Below are 25,091 nucleotides of genomic sequence, written 5' to 3' on the forward strand. Positions count from 1 at the left end.
AATCCTGAAAGAAAGTTATATTGGTATATTGGGTGGTGTGTATATAATTTTATATACTCCTATATTTCATTGACAAATATACTGTACTGTATATAGCTTTACAGGCTAAACCTATTAGTGCATACAATCAGCTTTTGTATACTTTTTCCGGTGATCAAGTCCTGTACACACCATTCTGTCTCTAATAGTATCCAGCTGTTGTCTTATAGAGACGTAATGATGTGTAAGAGGAAGAGAGCAGAAGCGGTCAGCGCTCTGAACCCCTATGCTGTTAATGTTCTACAGAGACATTTTCATCTTTCGAGTGAAGAGTTATTGGAAATAATGTATTGTGCAAGAGACAAAGGTACTACTTATGAAACAGTACAAATCATTCTGTAATGATTTTCAGGCATCTTTCTGTCAAGGTCAGTTGGAACTAGCCTTAAGCTTAAGGCGTCTGTCAGATCTGATTATTTGCTCTCCAGAAAGGTTCTTCTCATTATTGTATCCCTCTTCAGAAGAAGTGTTGCCGTTTGATGTAATTTTCACATTAGTGTATAGAGTATGTAATCCCGACTGTGATGTTATGTAGGTGTAGCATTTAATCCCGATATCCCCTATGTTCTAACCGCCTTCTATCCAACTGTATATCATTTTAATTCTCAAACAATGTCTTAAATGTTACACTGATAAAGGACTAAGCCTAATTGTATTTATCTGTTTGATATTGGATGTATTTACATCTGTTTGACCTCCTGCTACTTCAGTTTTTTCAAGTGTGTGAACAGGTGTATTTTTTTTTAATTAACCTCTTTTTATGAGGACATAGAAGTACAGTATGGGAGCTTGTTTCTGCCATGAGACAGAGAGAGAGAGAAAGAGAGAGATGAATGCGTATTTAGCAGATAATTTTATCCAGAGCCGCTTAGTGTACTTTCAAAGTATATGTTTTATCAGTATATGATTCATTGGGAACCAAGCAGACAACCTTAAAAGCATCATGCTCTACCAGCTGCAGAAAAAAATAAAGTTACTTAAATGGAATGGCTCGATGTCTGTGTCTGCATTAGACAAAGACACTCTCAGAATGAATACACCCCCTGAAGCTGGTGTTTAGTGGGAGGTGACAGGCCTGTCATTCGGAATGCCACTGTGCTAAATGCAGATTAGATCCATTACCCAAATCTGCTCTGACCTTGTCACAATCTGTTGGAAGAGAGATGTGGATGCTGTGTCTGTGACTTCCACAGCACTCAAAATTGCATGCCGCTTTCACACATACACCATGTGCTCATTTAAATTATGATCATTTAGTAATTAACTTTGTCAAGTGATGAGTGCTCTAAGGAGTCTACTTGGAAACTGCATGAAGTTTTCAGATTCATCTTCTTGTGATTCTATAAATTTTCTAAAGAATAATTATTACCTACAAAGCTCTGCTGGAAGGGTATTAGTACATTAGAGGATATTTCCAATTCTGCCTTAAAAGTTATTCATTAAGCCTTTAAAAATATATCATAATGACAGATAGCTCATGATTAGAGAAACTGACTAGTTAAGCAAGGTTTATTTATGTCTTTTATTATTATTATTGTTATTATTATTCTTACAGTTCAAATGTTTGAAGCTGGATAAGATTTATTTATGTTTTGGTGTGCCTATTATTAACATATTGGATGTTTATTAGTGCTTATAAAGCACATATACAATACCTAAAATTAACAACTACCTTACTAAATATCAATAATCAGCAAATTAGGAGTCAGTTGAGGCAAAAGTCATAGTTAATGGTTTTTTATTGATAGCAAGAAGTGGACCTTAAAGTCTGACCATTTGTTGTATGTTTTTATATTTTTGAAAGAAGACTCTTGTGCTTACCAAGGCTGCTTTTATATATTATTTAAATAGGGCATGGGCGATGGTAAAATGAAACTTTTAGCAGCCATTACTCTAGTCTTCAGTGTGACACTATGCTTCAGAAAACATTCTAATATGCTGAAAACATTTTGGTTACGTATGGTAACCCTCGTTACCTGAACGAGGGAACGGCGATGTCACATTATTGACTGATGAACTGGGATATCACTTTGATAGACCAATCTTCTTTGAGTGTAAACTAAACGAGCCAATGTACATTGGCATGCAATTATTGCATCCAGCTGCCTCTGAGTATAATAAGGCAACAGGTGCAATGCATTCCAGGTTTTTGCTGAGGAGCCAAGCCGGTAACCTGGCGTCTCAGCTATGGTACAGCAACCGTGGCAACGGGACATGACAACTCTGTTCCATCCTTCAGGGAACAAGGGTTACCATACAAAACCGAAATGTTTTCTTTTGGTCTGTCACTTGACATCACGTCAGTGATGTAGGCCGGGGACGCGCCGGTGCTCAGAACAAGTAGTTCCACTCACCATTGTCAAAGCACTACCTCACTGTGTGAGACTGGATAACAATGGGGAGATGTACTGGTTCCACTGGGAACAGGGATGCTGTGGAAGCCCCATCCTTTCCTGAAGGAGTTTTTGGAAGATAATACACATATAGTATCCGTTTAGGTGTATATGGAGAAATCGGAGTTGATTGTAACTCTCTTGGAAAGACAGAAGTCTGCTGGGGAAACACGGGCTCTAAGGCTATACTGTGGACTATACACATAGTTGAGAAAGAATTGTACCACATTGATTTTTTTTTTTTTTTATATATATATAACAATACATGAAATCAGTCCCGAAGCAATCTAGAAAAGTAATGGGTTGAAAGTCACATGTCTCATGAGTTTCTATTTCAAATCTGAAGAAGATACCATGAAAAATTAGATTCCTGCAACCATTTTTCTGAGACTATGTCTAATTATTCATATAGACGGTGTTCACATTGATAGCTGTGATTACACCGTAATAGCATGCTGATTTGCACTCAAACATATGGTAATCATGCAGATACAGAGACATTCAACATAAAACACACTCACACATATATGAAAAATGTTGAAAAATAAAGTCATGCCTCCATCAGATGACAGGTGCGTCACAGTGTGCATCACATATTTTATTTTTCCAGTCAGTAGATCCTTCCTCAGAGGAATCAGCCTCAGAGCAATTGGATTGTCTCAAGGAGCACTAGTTCGGGAGCCAGGTCAGTCAAACAAACAGGTCTACCTAAACGGTGCTTGCCTCAAGGTCAGTAGTGGTACAAAGATTTGATAATTTCTGGGTCATGACCACCCTCGTGCATGTCCTTCAGTGCCTTGGCCTGGTGCACCTGCAGTAATGCTGTAGTGTGTAAGAGGTCTGCAGCATCACAGGCCAGACGAGTACCTACAGACCAGGGAGGGGAGGCACGGGTTGCCCTGCTGAGTGGAGGCGGTATTAGGACACAACTGCATCACAACTGAACTCTCCACCAGAGGGACATTGTATACCCCCTCGCTGCACCACCGTTAATGGCGGTGAGGGAGGAGAAACCATCAGGCTGGTTTCTGTCAGTAAAAGCTGCCATCCACAACCTGGTGAACTCCTTATGCACTTCCGGAAAGAAAGTCACAGAGGTGTGGCACTGAGAACCAGTGCGAGCCATCCCAACACACTATTCATCCAACCTTGAAGACTCGGGACATGGTGGATTTTTCTACTCGAGCCCTACCTTCTCAATGGCCCAGGAAAGCATAGCTGACATTTCTGGATCTTATTCAGGCATTGCCACAAACCACGAGGACGGCAGCACAGCATTTATCTTCCTCAGAGAGCTCTCTCTCCAATGCTGATATCGACACCTAGTCAGGAGGAGGTCCACTGGATATCACTGGTACACTCGTTGAAGAGGGCTCAGCACATTCTGCTCCACTTGATTGGAGGTGCTGGAGGAGTTGTGGGCCCCCGAGGGTTGGTTCCCTGAGGGGTTTGTCACCGCTGTAAAACTCAAACTGCCCATGGAGGTAGCCTGCCCAGTCATTTGAGACAACGATCGTGACCATTACCCGGTGCCAAGTAATGACCACACCCAGAAATTCACGGGTGAAATGGCATCCTTGTAAGGACAATCCACCGTCTTTACAACGATGCACCCATTTATTGCTCTTTTAGAGAAATTGTTTTTTTTTAGGGAAATAATCTTTTATGTGCTTGGGCGCACAGGGAAATGGCTTCTTGCAGCACAACAGGGGGTAGTGCAACCTGAAGTGCACAACCCACTCAACACAGGAATGACCACGGCTGAAGAGCAATACCAAAATCTTCCAAGAGCGCATTGAACTCGTATGCTCACTTAAGACACTTGGATGGAGCAGAACGATGTTGTGGTCGGCTCTGAAGCGAAAAGCTGGTAGGCATTGCACCTGCTGCCTTATTATATGCACTCTGTGATCAGAGGCAGCTGGATGCAATAATTGCATGCCAATATGCATTCGCTCATTTAGTTTACGCTCAAAGTAGATTGGTTTATAAAAGCGATATCCCAATTAGCTGGTCAACGACGTAATGTCGAGAGTGACCGACTGAAAGGGAACATATGTTCGTTGGAAAGTTATTTTTTTTTTGTTAATTCTGTAATGAATTGAAAGTATAAAAAAACATCATTTATTTCTAATATAAATAACAATATAAATGTCTTCACTTTCAGCTTTGATCAACTTATTGCGTTGTTGCTGCATAAAAATATGAATTTCATTTTTAAAAAAAATTGTGTGTATATATATCTATATATATATATATATATATATATATATATATATATATATATATATATATATATATATATATATATATAAATATATATATATATACATACACTTTCACACAGTCTTCTGATATATATTTTAGTTTTAATGTTTTGGTCAAGCTTTAATTTGGGGAACAGTTCTCACAATTAACTATTAACTACATATTTTGCCTCAATAAACTCCTAATTTGCTGTTGTTAAGTTTAAGTATGGGGTGGGTTAAGGGATGTAAAATATGCAAATGCAGAATAAGGCATTTATATGTACTTTATATATACTAATAAACAATCAATATGCTAGCAATACATGCCGGTAAGCAACTAGTTAACAGTGAGAATTAGCCTCAAAGTGCTTTTGCACATTTTGATTGTATACATATTGAGTGAATTGCTTCTTTAAACAAATTATTTCTCTACTGGTAAAAACAGTTATTGTTTTAATAGTTTGATTTTATATGTAACTTCCCTCTATTCTTGACTGTAGTTCTGTCTCCCATTCGACTTTTTTTATTTTTTATATCTGACATGAGGCAACAGCTCTCTTTTATATTCCATAAGGATACAGAAGCCCTCAAATCATCAGTTAACCTAAACCCTCCCCAAGCTTCCCTTTAGCTTCCCTACAGAATTATCGAACACACCTGGAATTTATATAACTTATTTGTTCTATTGCTTGAGTACCTGACCCGAGTAAAGGCTTTTATTTCTGGCTTAGGCTTGATCTTTTGATATACAATAGATTTTCAGCAATAAACCTGTGTTTTGCTGGTCACACAGTGCTTTCCTAAAACTGTCTGAAACTAATGCTTTACATTCAAAGCAGTCTGTAATGGATACAATATATATATATATATATATATATATATATATATATATATATATATATATATATATATATATATATATATATATATATATATATATATATATATATATATCTTGACTTTTAATGGACCATAACCAATAACAATTCATCAGTGTTCCCTTAAACCTTTGCAGTTCCTCTGTGCTTGTCACGCTCCCCTATCTTCAGCATGCACCTTTAGGGTGGTATCAGCCTTGTGCTTTCTGTACCTGTTATATTATATTTGGATATTACTTTTCGCAGGATTTCAGTAAGATTAAGTCAATCCGCCCCATGGCTTTGCCTTATCACCCCTGGCCTGGATTATCTACATGAGTAGGGACTGCTCTGTAATAAACCACCATCATGTTTCATTTCATCTTTCCTTTTCTAGAGTTAGATTCAAAGTACATGAAATTAGAAAAGTGTTTTGTGTTTATTTCTTTATTTTTAACAAGAGTCAAATAATTGGCCTGTGTGATTTTTTTTTTTAGACCTTTTGCACTGTCATTCTTTTAATAAAGTTCTTGGGTGGATCAATCACTGATATTGTGTGTTTTTGTTGATTCATGATGCCAAGCATCTGACATTTGTTTGGGAAAATATTTGATTAATTTCCTTCTAAAATGAGCTGGCATGGGTGAGAAATTGGTTTATAGGGAGATGAAAGGGTTTGTGGGAAATCTGAACGGCTCTTTTCCATTCCATAAATCTGTCAGTGCTTTAGAATCACTGTTGCAGGAGTGGACACTCCTTAAACTGTAGAAGAGCTGAACACATGTTGAGAACAAACTCTTGAAAACAATACCAAACTAACTCATGCACACACACACAAACACACACACACACGTTTCCATCCGTAATGCCAAACAGCTGTTGCAGGGATCAGATTATCCAGATGGAAACTCGTAGGGTGAAGAACGGTTTTTGAAGCATTTATTGGATTTTAGTACTTTCATTGGAATTAACATGTTACCATGAGAAACAAACTAAATACCCATAATACTGCGTTTATTTAGCATAATAGTCAGTGGTATTCCATTGAAGTTCTTAGAGTTCGGCCATAAATTCCTTCAAAAAAGACTGGGTGGAGAAGAAACATAGCTTGTCACCTTCAGCTTACAAATATGTCTTTATAAAATTAATTTATTATTTTTTATTTATTTATTTAAACAAAATTAAGATATTTTTAATTAAAAATAACTCAAAATAATTTTGATATGTACACTGTACAACAAGTCGCAAATGAACTTAATCACTGTCTGCTGAATGCATTTGGTTTTGTTGCAGTTTTGCACAGAAAGAGCTCTAAATATGTCAAGGTGCACAGCCATTTAATCAAAATCAGTCTGAAAGCTGTATTAAAATGATTGGCGGGGGCTAACCTGGCATTCATGCCAACAGTTGAAAATACATGCCATTCAAGGTCAGTATGGTCTGTGTAGACATTCTGAAAAAGGCTAATTCAAAAAAAGTGTAATCTATATTTTGAAATGATGTGAAAGAACTGTTATTTAATCCCTAGTAATGTATTATGATCTGTCGCAGACCATGTATTATAGTACTATGACTCATGGCACTCATTCAAACCCCTGTAATTAACTGTCTGTCCATTACAGAAGTATATGATATCTACTATTGACACACATCCACTTCAGAGAATGTGCTTTTGAACTAATAAAATCCTCATTGGCATTGATTAAATTTGCCTGTGGCTGTGTTTTCTAACTAGCTCTTTAGAAATTATCCTTTAAGAATGTGTTTCATAGTTGTAGCATCAGATTGTGAGAAAGGAGTGCTTTACAAAACGATAAACATTATAAAGATAACACTCAGTCTCTGGCGTGATGGCTTATTGCTGAAATAATGTCCATGTCTGGCTTTGTAATTTAAAGATTATGTGTATGTGTGCAAATGTACCATTCATGTGCACTGCTGTTCAAATGTATGGGATTTACATTTTAATGTTTTGTACACTGTAGATATTTGATAAATGTATTTCAAAAATCTGAGAAACATACACGCAACAAACTATCCCCGCAGCATTTAGACCGACATTTCCAACTGATTCAAACAGGGCAAAAGACATCACCGCGGCGATCGGTAGGCTTCATTTACGTTATAGCCGCGGATATGAGACCGTACTATTTACCATTCATTCTGTCATTACCATTATAGCTTACAGGGAATCCAAAGTGCACTCAAATACCAGACCTGTTGGTTATTGGAGGATCTTCTATTTCTGGTCTGTTAAATGCATTAGACATTTCGCAACGAGCCTTCAGCGCGTGCTGAGTGAGCGAGCGCCTTAGGGGCCGTTCACATATCGTGCCTAAAAACGCGTGGAAAACGCTAGCCGCGCCGCTTTCTCCTCCTTTCCAAAGCGCTCGGGCAGAAGCGCTCATGAGGCGTCTGTCTTTGCTAAGCAACAATGACGTGCTCTCTTCATGAGATGCGGAAATTTCAGCAAAGGATAATTGGATTTGCAGCTCTTAAAATCGCTTGCAGTAGCTCTGCTACTAAATTTATTTCAAAGTTGCAATCCATATACAACTATGATCAGCTGTTCCTTCATTTTGGCTGAGCTTTCAATGTTGTTACGGGAAAGGATGAAGCTGATTGGTTAGTTCATGACCCGCGGTGCGCTTGCGGCATTCTGAAAAGTTGAGATGTTTTTACATTTTGCTATATCTAAAACGTACCGAACCGAACCGTGACATCAGTGTATCGTATCGAACCGAACCGTGAATTTTGTGAACCGTTACACCCCTAATATATATATATATATATATATATATATATATATATATATATACTGTATATATATATATATATATATATATATATATATATCTTGCACACACACACATACACACACACACTTTTAACAAAACCCCACCCATTCACTCAACAAATAAAATAAGAATATGGTGACATGCCAATCAGCTACTCAACTCAAACCACCTGCAAAGGTTTCCTGAGCTTTCAAAATTGAAAATTGAAAATTGATTCACCCCCAGTTTGGTTCACTAGGCTACACAATCATGGGGAAGACTGATGATCTGCAGTTGTCCAGAAGAAAATCATTGACACCCTTCACAAAGAGGGTAAGCCTCAAACCTTCATTGCCAAAGAAGCTGGCTGTTCACAGAGTGCTGTATCTAAACATGTTAACGGAAAGTTGAGTGGAAGGAAACAGTGTGGCAGAAAAAGTTGCACAACCAACCGAGAGAACCGCAGCCTTGTGATTATTGTCAACCAAAATCGATTCAAGAACTTGAGCGAACTTCACAAGGAATGGACTGAGGCTGGGGTCAAGGCATGAAGAGCCACCACACACAGACGTGTCAAGGAACTTGCTGAACCACAGACAACGTCAGAGGCGTCTTACCTGGGCTAAGGAGAAGAAGAAATGGACTGTTGCCATTAGTCCAAAGTCCTCTTTTCAGATGAGAGCAAGTTTTGTATTTGATTTGGAAACCAGTGTCCTAGAGTCTGGAGGAAGGGTGGAGAAGCTCATAGCCCAAGTTGCTTGAAGTCCAGTGTTAAGTCTCCACAGTCTATAGTGATTTGGGATGCAATATCATCTGCTGGTGTTGGTACATTGTGTTTTTTGAAAACTTCATGCTTCTTTCTGCTGACCAGCTTTTTGAAGATGCTGATTTCAGTACCTTGCAGGTTTTGGCACCTGCCCACACTGCAAAAAGCACCAAAAATTGGTTAAATGACCAAGGTTTTGGTGTGCTTGACTGGCCAGCAAACTAGACCTGAACCTGGATTGTCAAGAGAAAAATTAGAAACAAGAGACCAAAAAAAATGCAGATGAGCTGAAGGTCACTGTCAAAGAAACCTGGGCTTCCATAACACCTCATCAGTGCCACAAACTGATCACCTCCGAATTAAGGCAGTAATAAACCATCTGACGTCTAAGGGTGTTTTTGGGGCCTGGATAAGTATTGTCATGCCCTGACATTTGTGCTTTTTTCAGTTATTTATAGAAATCTAATGGCTAAAGTCTAATATCACTGTAGTCAGCACAAACTGGGCTATAATAATATGTGAGCAGCTTGTATGTACATGATTTTGTTTTTGAGAAAAAAAAAAAAAATGTTATGCATGGTTATTGAAAAACTAAAAATTTTAAATCACATGAATAAGGCCATAAAACACATACAGAACATTGCTTCCCGGGACTTTTGAGAACTGGAGCTTGTAGCCTAGAATTTTTCTTTCTAAATTATCTGAAAATCATCTTGTTTACTCACTCACAGAAAACAAAATATTGATTTAAATTTTCTAAGACACTTTTTGTTGGTAAAAGTCATATGCGAGTAGGTGTCAACTATCATGAATATCATTGTGATTCAAGCTGCGTGCTTCAGTGAAACATTAGCATTCAGGGCGGGAGCATGGTCGCATTAGACGACAATGAAGGGAGATGTCAAAAATGGACATGGTGCTGTTTTCATATGGATTACTTTATCACAAAATATTTGTTTTTGGGGGCACTTGTTTAGTTTAAAAGTAGACATGTCAAGCTTTCTATAGATATCTCTCTCATGTCTCTTTGTTGAGTATTTACTGAGTTACAGTTCATTTTAATGACACATGTCTAAATGAAGCATATCTAAATTATGTTTTTATTGGTCTTATGAAGTATTCTAATTTGTTGACAGTTGAGCCCAGTGAACCAAATTGAGAGACCATTTTGAAGGCTCAGGAAACCTTTGCAGGTATTTGCCTTTTATCCTGTCTGAAAGAATGAAAAGACAGAGCTGAACGCGGAGCGATTCGACCAATCAGATGAAAGCAGCGTGTCAGCTCCGCCCACATGTGCGAATGAAATATTGAAGCCATAAACCGAAATTATCAAAACGTACACAGACCAACTGTCTGTAATACATTTTCATTTTAATTTTGCAACTTATAAAGAGTTAAAATTTTTAGAATTCAATTAATTATCAGAATTATTAGAATTCATTTTACATATTAAAACTAGTGTGTGAAATAGCAAATGAAAATTATGTAATTTAATTTTCATTTAGCACCAAAGTTGCACAAATGTATTGTAAAATGTAAATGTAAATACAGAAATGCATTGCCATTTTACATATTGCATTTTCATTTTGCATATTACATTCCATATTGAATATTGCTACCCATATGCTTCCATACTTATATTGTTTGTTTCTCTGTGATGTTAATTACTTTACACAAAATTCCAATGTTACAAAACAGGAGTCTAATAACTGGCGGTTGCCATAAGAACACATCTTGTTTATGTGCAGTTTTGTATAGATCTACATCCATGTTCAGTTTCTGCCATTCAGGAGTAGCTCTCTATGACCTCCTCTGCTTTCATCTTTTCAATGAAGTGTTTCGCTGACATTTTTAATTAAGGGGATGATATAAACACTTTTCTCTTGCTAAATCCTAAAAAAAGTCACTTTGAAAAGCAAGGTTATTCTCTCGACAGTAGCATGCGTGTGATAAAAATAATGACGGCTGCTAACAGCCATTTTGGCTAACTACCATTTTACAGTAATTATATAATAGCTCAGATTTTAAATTCTTTCTTAGACCCCAGGGATCTACAGCAGGCTGTGTAAAAAGCTGATGGTCAGATTTTATTTTCAGAATAAGCACTGTTTATCAGGCATTAAATATAGCTGAATTAAAAGGCAGAATTAGCTTTTATGTGTCTTACAATGGTTACACAGAATTAATCAAAGTGTCAGAAGGACAGGGCGGAACAGATACTACACATCAGTTCCAGCACTAATTGAATGAGTCTGTGATGTCTGGCAGCAATGTCTTTCTTCCTGTAATCAGTTTAGCGAGTCTGTGTTCGAGACTGTGTGGTGCCACCATTTGGCTCAGATGCTGTTTGAGCTGCATCAGGAGAAGATGCTGCAAAATTCTTTACCCAGATGTAAAAGATGATCCAACGTCTGCTGATTTATATGAGTGTGTATGTGATGAATTAAAAATAAATTAATAATGTTACTAAATACAGTATGTTGCGTTTAAATGTTGGATGTGATGATACCAAAAGATTTGGATCTGTGTTTGGTTGTGCCCCTGTTTAGGGCTGTGCGATTTCTAAATTGCTTTATATAGCGTGATTTTCCGTGGCCCCAGCCTCCCGCAGTATGTTAACTGAACCAATCAGGATGCAGCGTGCCTAAATGGAGTGCGAGAACAGAGCAGACTGGGCATATGTCTAACTCCAGGTTCACACACTGTCTGTGATGCGTAGCCTTTTTTTTTTTTCAAGCCCATGTTAACGGATCAGGTGCGAAAAGATTTAATATGATCTGAGCACGCGAATCTGGTTTTGTTAACGGAGCAAAGAAAATCTGCATGCGAGCGGATAGATTCGCGCTCGCGCATGATTTTAATGTGCTTTCGCCTTACAATAATGTGCTCTCTTTGCTGCTTCTGAAACGCGTACACATAACTCACTGTTTACGCACTGCAGACGGAGTACGTATGAACCTAGGGCAATAAATATATTGGGCAAAACATATAACACCTGAGGCACCGCTACAGTGAGCTCTATGACCAATGCATGGCAAAAAAAATATAATTAAATAAATCCCTGAACAGGAGTTTTATTTTATTTTTTATTATTATTTTTTGCCATATGTCTAGACATTTTGTTTGACATCTTTACTTAGTGATTATTTTGACTTATGTCTGTTCTAGAGACATGTTACAACATTTTGATGAAGCTCTCATTAGTTTTCTTTTGGAAATATGTTTCAAATTGATACTGAGTGCATTTATGACTGTAAAGCAATTGCTGTAAAGCAAATCACAAAATTGTACAAAAAAATCGTTATAGGTTTGTTTTGACGAGCATAAAGGCCTATGCATTTATTTATTTATGAAGAGAACAGATGAACAGAGACTATGCTTCACTTGTGTTCAACACAACACCCTGCAGTGACACAAGGCCACTAAAAACAACAATTTGTTAGGGCCGGGTAAAACAAAAAACAAGAACAAAAAAAAGATTTTTCTATTTTAATAGATTCTCATTTTTATATTGATTCTTAAATCCCAATCAATGCTGTTTTCAGTTGATGAATGAGCAGTAAATATAGTGTACCTCCAATCCAATAAATCCCAATAGGCTTTTAAGTTTTATGCATTGTTCATTTTGATATTAAACCATGTCACCGATTTCAAATTCTGTCCATTATATAAGGAAATTCAAGCAATAAATACCATTTTGGCACTCTTTAATATGGTGTGAGAGATCACTGTAGTGCCTTGGATCAAGCAAAGCGGCAGCACAAGATGCAAGTGAATTGATCATCTTTTTCACTTTACTACTAGTAGGTACTCACATGTGCATAGTCAAATGCTTAGAAAAAGACTAGTGACAGGCCGATGATCCTGCGCTCTGCAGCCTCACTGGAGCGCATTTACCAACAAATGGACATTGTTGGGATTTACAGTTACAAATAACAATAGATCACCCTCAGTGTATTCTGACGGATGGCCTTCAGATTTTTTCGTCACTGCAAAAAATAATTGCAGAAATTATGGTTAATGTGAGCCCTGTTTGAGACTGAACACAATTGTGACACACACACACACGCACACAACTCAATAGCCTTGTTTTTCATGTTTGGGGCTCCAGGCCAAATCCCCAGTGTACAGCAGTATGTTTCAGAGAGCAGATAACTTAAAACTCAAACAAGGTTCTAGAAACCATACCCAGCAGAAAGAGGGGGAGCAAGAAAGTGGGAAGATGTAGCTTGGGGACTGGCCCTTTCATGTCTGTGAGCTGTCATTATGCTCTGTAAGAGAAAGATAGAGCGGCAAAACACTAGAAAACCACAACAAGATACAGTTCACAGTGGGTGGAGTCAAGAGCTTGTGTGATGTTGTACTTTTGTTCTTGCAGCTCTTTATAACACTACAATACTGTTTTATGGCTATAAATGGTGTAAATAGTTAAAGCAGTGTGTGTTCTTGTGTCTTGAAATTGTTTTATTAACATACAGTAAAAGGCGTGTTTTTACTTGCCAGAAAAAGCTGTGTTTGGCACGCAAAAGTTTGTGTTGTGTCTGCGCATGTCTTTGTAGTTAAACTTCTGTCTTGGCTCAGATAATGATTCTTATGAATGTTATAGAGGAGCAGACATTGGCACTCACCCGAGTAGCTGTGCTGTCGCTGGGTTAGAGCATCCAACTCTCTGTCTTCAGCTTGTTTACATGGACTATTGGGGCTGTGACATTTTCAACATAGTGCCACATCTGTATGAAAATACCAAAGGAAATGAAGTTCAATATCAAATTGATATAGATTTTGTACATATTATTGGAATTGACATGAGAGTACACAGGACAGGAAATGAACTTTTACAGGAAATAACCTTTGTATGTGCTCCACAGCTTGGCATATGTGTCCTACTGTATGTGTATATGGTATGCACTACATCATAGACACATGAAAATAATTTATATTTTGATATATAAGGTCAGTTTATAAACAGCTTGTGCTTGCCATCATATATATACATGTATATAATAATTTATTTTGTGTGAGTGTGTGTGTGTATATATATATATATATATATATATATATATATATATATATACACATACACTCACCTAAAGGATTATCAGGAACATCTGTTCAATTTCTCATTAATGCAATTATTTAATCAACCAATCACATGGCAGTTGCTCCAAACTGAATATCAGAATGGGAAAGAAAGGTGATTTAAGCAATTGTGAGCATGGCATTGTTGTTGGTGCCAGACAGGCCGCTCTGAGTATTTCACAATGTGCTCAGTTACTGGGATTTTCACACACAACCATTTCTAGGGTTTACAAAGAATGGTGTGAAAAGGGAAAAACATCCAGTATGCGGCAGTCCTGTGGGCGAAAATGCCTTGTTGATGCTAGAGGTCAGAGGAGAATGGGCTGACTGATTCAAGCTGATAGAAGAGCAACTTTGACTGAAATAACCACTCGTTACAAACGAGTAATGCAGCAAAACATTTGTGAAATCACAACACGCACAACCTTGAGGCGGATGGGCTATAACAGCAGAAGACCCCACCTTGTACCACTCATCTCCACACAAGCTCACCAAAATTGGACAGTTGAAGACTGGAAAAATGTTGCCTGGTCTGATGGGTCTCGATTTCTGTGGAGACATTCAGATGGTAGAGTCAGAATTTGGTTTCTTGAACATGACAATGAGTTCACTGTACTAAAATGGCCCCCAGTCACCAGATCTCAACCCAATAGAGCAGGGATAGGCAACTCCAGTCCTGGAGGGCCACTATCCTGCAGAGTTTAGCTCCAACCCTAATTAAACACACATGAACAAGGCAATCAGTGTTTTCGGGATTACTAGATTGATGCAGGCAGGTGAGTTTTCATGAGGGTTGAAGCTAAACTCTGCAGGATAGTGGCCCTCCAGGACCGGAGTTGCCTATCCCTGCAATAGAGCATCTTTGGGATGTGGTGGAGCGGGAGATTCGTGCCCTGGATGTGCATCCCACAAATCTCCATCAACTGCAAGATGCTATCCTATCAATATGGGCCAACATTTCTAAAGAATGCTTTCAGCACCTTATTGAATCAGAGCCACGTAGAATTAAAGCAGTTCTGAAGGCAAAAGGGGGTCAAACACAGTACTAATATGGTGTTCCTAATAATCATTTAGGTGAGTGTGTGTGTGTGTGTGTGTGTGTATATATATATATATATATATATATATATATATTAGTGCTGTCAAATGATTAATCAAAATTAATCGCATTCAAAATACAAGTTTTTGTTTGCATATGCGTGTCTACTTTTGTATATTTATTAAGTATATATAAATACACACACATACAGTATATATTTTGAAAATAATTACATGTATTTACATGTATTATATTTATCTTAATCAATAAACATAACATTTTTTCTTTAATATATACATGTACGTTTGTGTATATATGTTTACATAATACATGTACACTGTACTCTCACACATTTATTATGTAAACAAAAACTTTTATTTTGGATGCGATTAATCACGAACACTGTGCCACTGAACCAGTGTTTTTTATTTTATTTTATTATTTATTAAAATGTTTTTTTTTTTTTTTTTTTTTTTCTGGGTGCTTATTCTGAATAGGCCCTTGAACAAACCAGTTAGATGTCTAATGGTACAGAACATTAAGGTTCCTTTAAAGAGAGTTAACCTCCATTTGCTACCAACAACACAAAAACCCAAACAATTCATCATAAACAGCCAATGAGGATAACCTAACCTCAGTTCTGATACCATCAGGACCCATGATAGGCTCCTTTCACAAGGAGATGAATAGGATGAAGATGAAGAGTGAAAGAGAAGAAAAATGAAAGGGTGCCGGGAGTCTTCCTGCTGTAACGTGATCAGGTTGATGGAGGTCGATGATAATGGCTGGAGACGGGCTGGGTTCATCCTTGCCTTTAAGGCCCACAGCACAGCGATTAACAGTCAAACACATGCATGCTCAGCCGGATAATCTGAGAGCTGCTGCTGAATGATAAATACAGGCTGGGCTCCGGCTGAGTGGTCGGCAGGGTCAGACGCAACAGCAACGTTTAGATATTGTATTAAAACTTGCCCTATGAGACTGTCCTAATTCCAAAGAGCCCGACCTTCAGGCGATTACGAGAACGGTCATCGGCTACATTCACACAGCAGCAGCAGTCAGCCGGCCCCATTGGAAGAGAACTAAAATGAGTAATGAGTATGAAAGGAAATGACAATCGCATTATATTCCTCTAATATTCTGCATGTTTTAAGATGCTTCAAATGGATTTTGAGAGTGAGCTCAGTTGATGTGTGCTGTATGAACAGAATGGCAACTAACTGTCCCAGTGTCATGTCACTGATATACGTATGAAATAGGTATGTGCTTCCCGGGGTATTCTTTTGGTCAGTCACTGATGTATAAGGCCCGTCAGCCTTTTATCGGGTTATGAAAAATGGAAATATCATATCTAAATATATATCCTTCTGGACCACAAAACCAGTCATAAGTAGCACAGGTATATTTGTAACAATAGCCAACAATACTGTATGGGTCAAAATTATAGATTTTTTAATTCCAAAAATCATTAGGATTTTAAAGGGGGGGGGGGGGGGGGGGGTGAAATGCTCGTTTTCACTCAATATCCTGTTAATCTTGAGTACCTATAGAGTAGTACTGTATCCTTCATAACTCCAAAAAGTCTTTAGTTTTATTATATTCATAAGAGAAAGATAGTCTGTACCGATTTTTCCCGGAAAAACACGACCGGCTGGAGGGGTGACGTGTGGGCGGAGCTAAAGAATCACAAGCGCCAGTTGGCTTTTGCGTTGCATGTGGAAGCTGTGACATTATCGTGAGGGAAAAACCATCATCCAAAACAAACCATGGCTAACAGTCAGATTCAGCCATTTATTTATGATCCAGAATCAGATCCAGAGGCTGAAACTGAACGAGAGCAGCAGCAGCAACGACTCGCTCCGAGCGGGGCTCGAACCGGGGTCTCCGGCATGGGAGGGGACGCACTAACAAGGAGGCAGAGATATTTTAAGCAGTTTTACTCACCGCCTGCAGTTCCAAGACACGATCATGACCCTTTTTCGTTGGGATTGCATCATCCTTAAGAAATAAACGATACGCAAATCTGTCGTCAAACTGGGCCTTGTTTGTAAAAAAAGCATCTTCGAAATGCAGGGAACAAACAAAAACACTTGCACAACTCCGTTGATGCTCTGTAAAAATAAACTCCATCCACTGGTCCCTTAATGCTGTTTTTTTTTGGTAATCTGTGCAGGGTTGTCTTGCCCTGGCAACCAAAAACACACTTCTTTTGTGACTTTTCGCGACGCTCTCGCTCTGATCAGTGAATCGCTCTGATCAGTGATTGTCTGTGCTCAGCCTCTCAGTGCTCTGCTATACGGGAGCACGCGCTCTTCCGGCAGACGTGCCCTCAGGACCCATATAAGGAAATTCTGCTCCATCTAACATCACACAGAGCCATACTCGAAAAAAAACTTTCCGAAACTTGTGACAAACCGGAAGGAGTATTTTGGGAACAAAAATACTCCTTCAAACGTACAACTTAATTTTTGAAACTTTGTCCATGTTTAGCATGGGAATCCAACTCTTTAACAGTGTAAAAAACTGAGTATGCATGAAATAGCATTTCACCCCCCCTTTAAGTAAGGATCATGTTCCATGAAGATATTTTGTAAATTTCCTACGGCAAATATATCAAAATGTAACTTTTGATTAGTAATATCCATTGCTAAGTCAACTTTGATGGCAATCTATCTATCTATCTATCTATCTATCTATCTATCTATCTATCTATATATATATATATATATATATATATATATATATATATATATATATATATATATATATATATATATATACTATTATTATTATTATTGCACTTTCTGATTATAGATTGTCAAATATTTGTATCTTAGACAAATATTGTCCTATCGTATCCAAACCATATATCAATGATATATACTTACAAAAAAAAACTGTGGTTCAGGGTCACATACACTGCTGTCAGTCCCAAACACTGACTGTGTGTATGTATCCAATGTAGTGTGTGGGATAAAGAACAACATGGCTGTCTTTCGTTGTTTTAATAATTTCTTTATGAACAGCAAATAGCTTTTGTGTTACAAGAGAGGCTATGTGAAAGAGGATTGACCACGTCTCTCTCTTTCTCTCCTTCCTCCCCTCCAATTCCTTCACAACCCTCTATAGCAGCAGATGGTGAGGATCCGACTTCAGCAGGTGGGATATATCTAGATATGGTAATTGTTGTGCTCCCCTCATTTGGCTCATGTATCTCTCTTTGTTGCCCTTCTTTCTACTGTTGTCAGTTTAGGCATGTGTGACCTTCCCTGCATGAAATTGGCACGTCTGTTTTAGAGCTCTTCCCTCACCTGTTTCTTCACACCTTCTCAAGATCTCCTCTGATGTCACATCGTTCTTGCTGTGTTATTCTGTCTTCTCACCATGACGTTGATGCATAGAGCATCTCGAAACCTGCTGCAGAAACCCTCCTGCTTATGATATATCACCCAGTCTCTTTCCAAATATTGCTATTCTGATCGCTCGCTCACAAACGAATTTGGTTGCCGCCACTGGTGATGCATTTTTTCACTTTTTATCAATTTTGATAGCTTTGCACATTTGCTACTGTGCATACACACACATGGTAATATACGCCGTTTTTTTTTCTCCACCTCCTCTCAATCTCCTTGGCTTCTCAGTATCACACCCATTGATCCCTCTCATCGCACATGGTCAGCACTCACTCTCAAACCCACTGATCTCTGTGAGCAAAGCTGCTTTGAACTGTGCTCAGACTCTTCTCTCCTGCCTCGTTGTTTTATCGGGTTCCAAGCTTTCAATAAAATGCTCCAGCCCTTCTTTCTTTATGTTCACGGGTGTTCATCTCATATTGCGGACAAGATACACATCTGTTGCTGTCTGTCACCTGCTTCAGATGGACTTTTGTGTAATTTTAGATTTTTGCGAAATTCATCACGATTAAGATTCTCTTTTATAGCTGTTAAGGTTTGAACACATTTATTATTATTTAGCAAATTTTGCAGGCAACATCTAATCATCAATATGAATCTACACAGTCGCAAATTTCACATAAGATTTTCCAACACAGATTTTCCATCAAATCCTTGTTGGTAGCATGGATTATTTTCTCTAATAACCACACACACACACACACACACACACACACACACATATATATATATATATATATATATATATATATATATATATATATATATATATATATATATATATACACGCACACACACACCCTACTTATACACACACACACATTTTGTTTCTGTGAATTGTGGGGACTTTCCATAGTCTTCTATTTGTCATGGTGTGCCTATGGTGAGGAGAGAAGAATGAGGAATGAGGAAAACGCAAAATCTTTATTGGCATGGAGGAATCACATGTAGGACACAGGATCTACGTTTTAAGAAGCCATGAGGAACTAAGAAATGGTAACACTTAAAATACACAAGACATGACAATGGGATGACAAGAAACACCTGGGGACAAAAAACAATAGGAACAGGAAATAGGAATGAGTAAATATGGTCAAGGAGAGAGAAACTAGGACATGGGGAACATTACAAGACAGAAATGGAGTTTGACATTATACAGGCGAATCCACGCGACACATAACATCCAACTGGGGGGGAAGGTTGGCATTCCCATGGTAGATCAGGCAGTTCAGGGCACCATGGTGGACCAGGTAGTTCAGGGCGCCATGGCGGATCAGGCAGACTAGGAAGCCATGGCAGAGCAGGGAACTCAGGAGGCCATGACGGAGCAGACAGTTTAAGAGTACATGGCATCATAGGGAGCTCGGGGAGCCATGGCAGATCAGGGAACTCAGGGTGCCTGGCCTCAGCACTCAGCCCGGCCTCCCGGACATCAAGGAATCACATGTAGGACACGGGATCGACGTTTAAGACAGCACAAGGAACTAAGAAAAGGAAACAAGACATGACGAGGGGATGAAGAGAAACACCTGGGATCAATAAACATAATAGGAACCGGAAAAAGAAATGACCAAATATGGTCATGCAGGAAGAAACTAGGACAAAGGGAACAAAGAACTGGGGAACAAAGCAAGACTGACACTATTACTTTTATACTGACCAAACAATATTTTGTATCCCCTAACCCTAAACATAACACTTACAGAAAAACTGTTTGCAATGGTACACTTTCAGATAAACATCCTTTACTATTTTTTTTTATGTATTTTTTTTTCCCAGAAAAAAAAGTACAGGTTTTACTATCTTTGTGGGGACATTTGGTCCCCAAGTTGTAGCATAAACAAGTACACACATACACGCACTGGGAAACACTGTTCACTAAAAAAAGGCTTTTGAAATTATGTTGTCAAACTGACTTTCTTAAATATGTTTTGACATATTCAAAGAGTGTGCATGCATCTTCATTTGAGTCTCTGCAAGTGGACCATAATCAGAAAATAAATCCACAGAGCGGATGAATTTAAGATTGTTGTTTGGTATAGTTTTGATGTGTTTCAGCTATAAAGCTCACATATAATCTGGAATTATTTTGGATGATTTAATTTTCTACAATCCACAAGGGTTAGAGCAATGACGTCAGTGGGCATGGAGCATTTGCAGCATTGATTTGAGATTTATGACCTATATTGAAGCCTAAATTATATATTTCATAGTGTTGGTACATGAAGAAATGTTCCTTCATGAGTGTTTGTGTGTGTGCATTTTCATTGGTATACCATACGTCCGGTGTGACACTTGAATCAGTAGCTCCTGCAGTATACTGTTCAGTCAAGACCCCCAGACTGTCAGTTAAATAGCATAGTACATGTTTGATATGATTATATAGATTAAATGAGATCAAAAGCACTATTAAATAGGTAATCATGGATCTGATGTGTACATTTTATATGCAGCTGTAGAACATTCATCGTAGCCCAAACTGCCTTTATTAGTGTAGTTGCTATGGAGGAGTGTGTTGCATGAATAATACACTTTCTTCTTCCTCCTGGGGAGTTTGAGTGATGGAGCGGGTAAATGCAGCAAACATTAGTATGCCATTATATAACTAAAGGTGGGACTGAGTTCACTGGCCAATATTATGACCCCTTCATCATACACTGACATGCTAAAAGCCCTCTTTTTAAATGCCCTGCTTTTGGCCCGAGCACCACTTTTGTAATCTGAGAAACATTATTTCAATTTGCTCTGCAGTGTGTTTCAACTTTGAAATGGAAAGAGGTGGCTTCTGTTCTTGTGCAGGTCCTGTTATACCTGGTAATTGTTAGCATCAAACGGCTGGCAATAATTTGATGGCTTTACTTTAAACATGGCCTTTGGAAAGGCCCAGCATGTACAAGCTCATAATAAAGAGAAGCAGGTTACCAGCACAGTGTATGTTCTTAAAGAAAAAAAAAAAAAATCTGGAGACTGTACTGACTGGAGAACATTTGACAGACATGTTGATCTGTATTATAAAACATTCATAAATATTTCTACTTAAAAATAAACATTAGCTGGCTCTTGAAAACTCTTTTATTTGAAATATAAAGCATACACCTCAGGTAACTTTTACATTTACATTTACTCTTAAAATGAGCTTTATTTTTGCTTGTGTGAACACAAACTCTTTTTTTTTTTTACCTCTCAGTATAATGAACATAGCATAAACTTATGTCTTATCTTCAAACAATTTATATACAATCAGGTAGATCAATATTTACTAAATAGAAACTGTATGATTGCTTGTATTATTGCAGAATGTCAATTCTATTATTGCCAAACTCTAATCTGATAAATGAGACTAGAAGGCATGAAGATATTAAGATATTACAAAGCTGCTTTGAGACAGTGTATTGTTACAGATCTATACAAAAATTTAACTGGACATATCTGACTTATTTATTCGTGAGTTGTGATATTCCTTCAGAAATGCAATTATGTCTTGCTAAAGGATTACAAAATAAGCACCCAAATTGGTTGGTCTATCCAAAGTAAACTGTTGCAGGAGTTTTCATTTGGCCACGTCTGTTCTTATCAGCCCTGCATTCTTGGATGGATGTGAGTTGACAGGAGAGAATCTCTAGGCTGTTCTTCTCCTGCCAGACTGCTATCATGGTGACATTTCCATGACATTTCCTGCCTTGCTTTTACACCCTCACCTTCCATATCCAAAAGACTTTCCAAGGTGAGCTTGAACTAACTTCGGCTGCCCTAAGAGATTATGCTCCCTTGGCATAGAGCTGGATGGCCACAGGTTTATTTATTTTGCCTCTGTTCTGTTTTTTACATTAGCTTGTTGTTGCATCTGTTCAGTTTAGTCCGCATGTCTTGTCATATATCGTGCATGGCGGGATTTAGAGAGGGCTCTTAAAGCCAGTGCTTTTCACTGCCAGCCACAGTTCATAGTGGGAGTGGTGAGTGTACTGGGCAGTAGACGCTGGTAGGAGGCTGATACTGCACTCCCCATAAAGAATGAAGACAGAATTAGGCCACGTACGAGCTGTGTAAGCTCTTACCCTGCAAACTCTGCGAGCTGAACATCTCTTTTAATGTGCCTGCATAGGCATTAATGCGAAAGGTATGGTTATACTGTGGTACAGTGATTCTCGATTAAAGACACAGTGCTCTAAATCACAGAATACCGACACTGCTTCCAACTGAGGGCAGGTGAAATGTGTTCATTTAACTTTTGAAGATTAAAGACACAAGAAACTTAGTGTCTTGTTACCCAAATTATCAGTACATTCTTTTTATTATTATTATTATTGGAGCATTGTGGAATGTGTTTGTCTGTCATCTGTCTTCCTGCCTGCTGTTCTTTGTTCTATCGTTCTTTCTTTCTAATGTTCTATCATTCTATATATCTAGCATTCTCTTTGTAGCCATTATACTTTTTTTTTCTCAAAAACTTTCAAACAAGACTTTGTAAAGCCACTTGATTGTTGAATTATTATTAAAAAAAGCTACATTAATATTCATTTATTTAAATTTAAATTAATATAATTTAGAATTTATTGTATTAAAATCCAAATAGCATGTCAGCATCCTAATTTCTAAATGTAAATTCACGTTGTAAATGGTTATTTTATATGAATTCTAAATTAAATTCTGAATGGCATGTAGCCTTGCAACATACTTTGCAGTTGAAAGGTGAAGCGCAGACAACTTTTTAAATTTCAATACATTTTAATTCTATACAAATTCTATACATCATAGCACATTGTGTCAAAAGCTGAACTGATATTCGCTGAAGACCTTAGTAGTTGGTTTGTCTTCCTGCTTTAAACACAGCAGTGCTTCATCTCTTTCAAATTAATTAGAAATTAGTGTATATTATTATTCCAAAAAATTTGTATGCACCATGAAGTATGAAAGTATGAATGTAATGATGTTATCAATATTGTGATATCCCAATAGCAAAACTGTCTCTATATTATCATGGTCACATGACAATATGAAACGATAGGTCTTCTGGGCGAAAAAAAAAAGTTTTTCAAATTTCAAATAAATTTCAAATTTTAAAATTCTTAGTCTAACATAAGGTCTTTTAAAGTTGTGTTTTGGGCCATTATGCTTTGGCACAGTATCCGTCAAATGAAATAAAACCTAATGCAAATGGCTTAAAGGGATAATTTGATGTTTATCTGCTTACCCCGAGGGCCTCCAAAATCTAGGTGACTTTGTTTCTTCAGTAGAACACAAACTTAGATTTTTAGCTTATACTGTTGCAGTCTATCAGTCTTATAATGTAAGTGAATGGGAATCACAGCTAAATCATACAATAAAACAAAACCAAATTAAACCCTGTGGCTCATGATGATACATTGACGTGTAAAGACACAAAATGATCGGTCTGTGAAAGAAACTGAACAGTATTTATTAAAATTTTTACCTCTGATTCACGCAATGTCCGACCTGTTAGAACTCTCCTAAGCACGTCCTATTGTGCGGGTTTTTAGCAGCAGGCCCATGAGGTGTCATCGTCTTCTTCTTGCTTTATGGAGGATCACAGACCTAACTCTCAAGTGGACCATTGACACTCCTATTTGAGATTGCAGATAGAGTGTCAACGGCCCATTTAAGAGACAGGTGACGGTGATGCACATAAGTCTGGTGGGTAGCTGTTTGTTTCATTGTGAAAGCCAAACTACGTTGTTTGGCATTCCAAAAGAGGATGATATCCGCTTCTCCTGATCCGTGATGGTCGCTGAGGAAATACATCAACTTCACACTGTAGATAGCCTTTCACCGTGGATGAAGCGGATTCCAGCCTGGAGTTGTCACATGTGGTTGTCACAAGCACCCAGCTGCTCCTTCTTTGAATCCGAAGCTGTTCCTAACTCTTGCCCTCGTCTGTTACTCACTTTTTTCAAGGAAAGTGGCGCTTCTGTATTTAAAGAATTTGCCACTGATGATTCAAATGTGAGTTTAGAGCAGTGTAGAGTAGGCTTGTTGTTTGTCATTTCTACAGTCACAAATGCAGACATGGTTTTGTGTTAACATGGCGCGATGCACAACACAACGTGTTTATTATCAGTAATTACCGTATTTTTCGGACTATAAGTCGCACCTGAGTATAAGTTGCATCAGTCCAAAAATACGTCATGTTGAGGAAAAAAACATGTATAAGTCGCATTGGACTATAAGTCACACTGGACGATAAGTCGTGTTTATTTAGAACCAAGAACCAAGAGAAAACATTACCGTCTACAGCCGCGAGAGGGTGCTCTATGCTGCTCAATGTAGACTACAGGAGCAATAAGCAGAACAAGAGTGCCCTCTTGTGGCTGGAGACGGTAATGTTTTCTCTTGGTTCATTTCTGTATGAAATGTCGCACCTCATTTTCAAGTTGCACCTGACTATAAGTCGCTATAAGACTGTAAGACTATAAGTCAATTCACTGACTTTTTGCTCACTCAAGTTTTCTTACCTAAGAGCA

The 25,091-nt window shown here is 38.0% G+C and overlaps 1 protein-coding gene across 3 annotated transcripts in view; it reads left to right on the forward strand.

Annotated features, from left to right (window-relative positions):
• The window catches only part of edil3a (EGF-like repeats and discoidin I-like domains 3a), a 120,937-nt gene that overhangs the window by 38,365 nt on the left and 57,481 nt on the right, over positions 1-25,091 (forward strand). The window contains exon 2 of one of the 3 annotated variants that reach the window (XM_052556954.1): positions 18,332-18,358. The exons of 1 other annotated variant lie outside the window; for it this stretch is intronic. In XM_052556954.1, coding sequence (XP_052412914.1) covers positions 18,332-18,358 — 27 coding nt within the window. Of the gene's footprint in view, positions 1-18,328; positions 18,359-25,091 lie in introns of all 3 variants that reach the window. One more of the 3 variants, XM_052556953.1, reaches the window with a different exon arrangement.

The sequence above is a fragment of the Carassius gibelio genome, chromosome B5, assembly GCF_023724105.1.
Source record: "Carassius gibelio isolate Cgi1373 ecotype wild population from Czech Republic chromosome B5, carGib1.2-hapl.c, whole genome shotgun sequence".
NCBI classification, from domain to species: Eukaryota; Metazoa; Chordata; class Actinopteri; order Cypriniformes; family Cyprinidae; genus Carassius; species Carassius gibelio.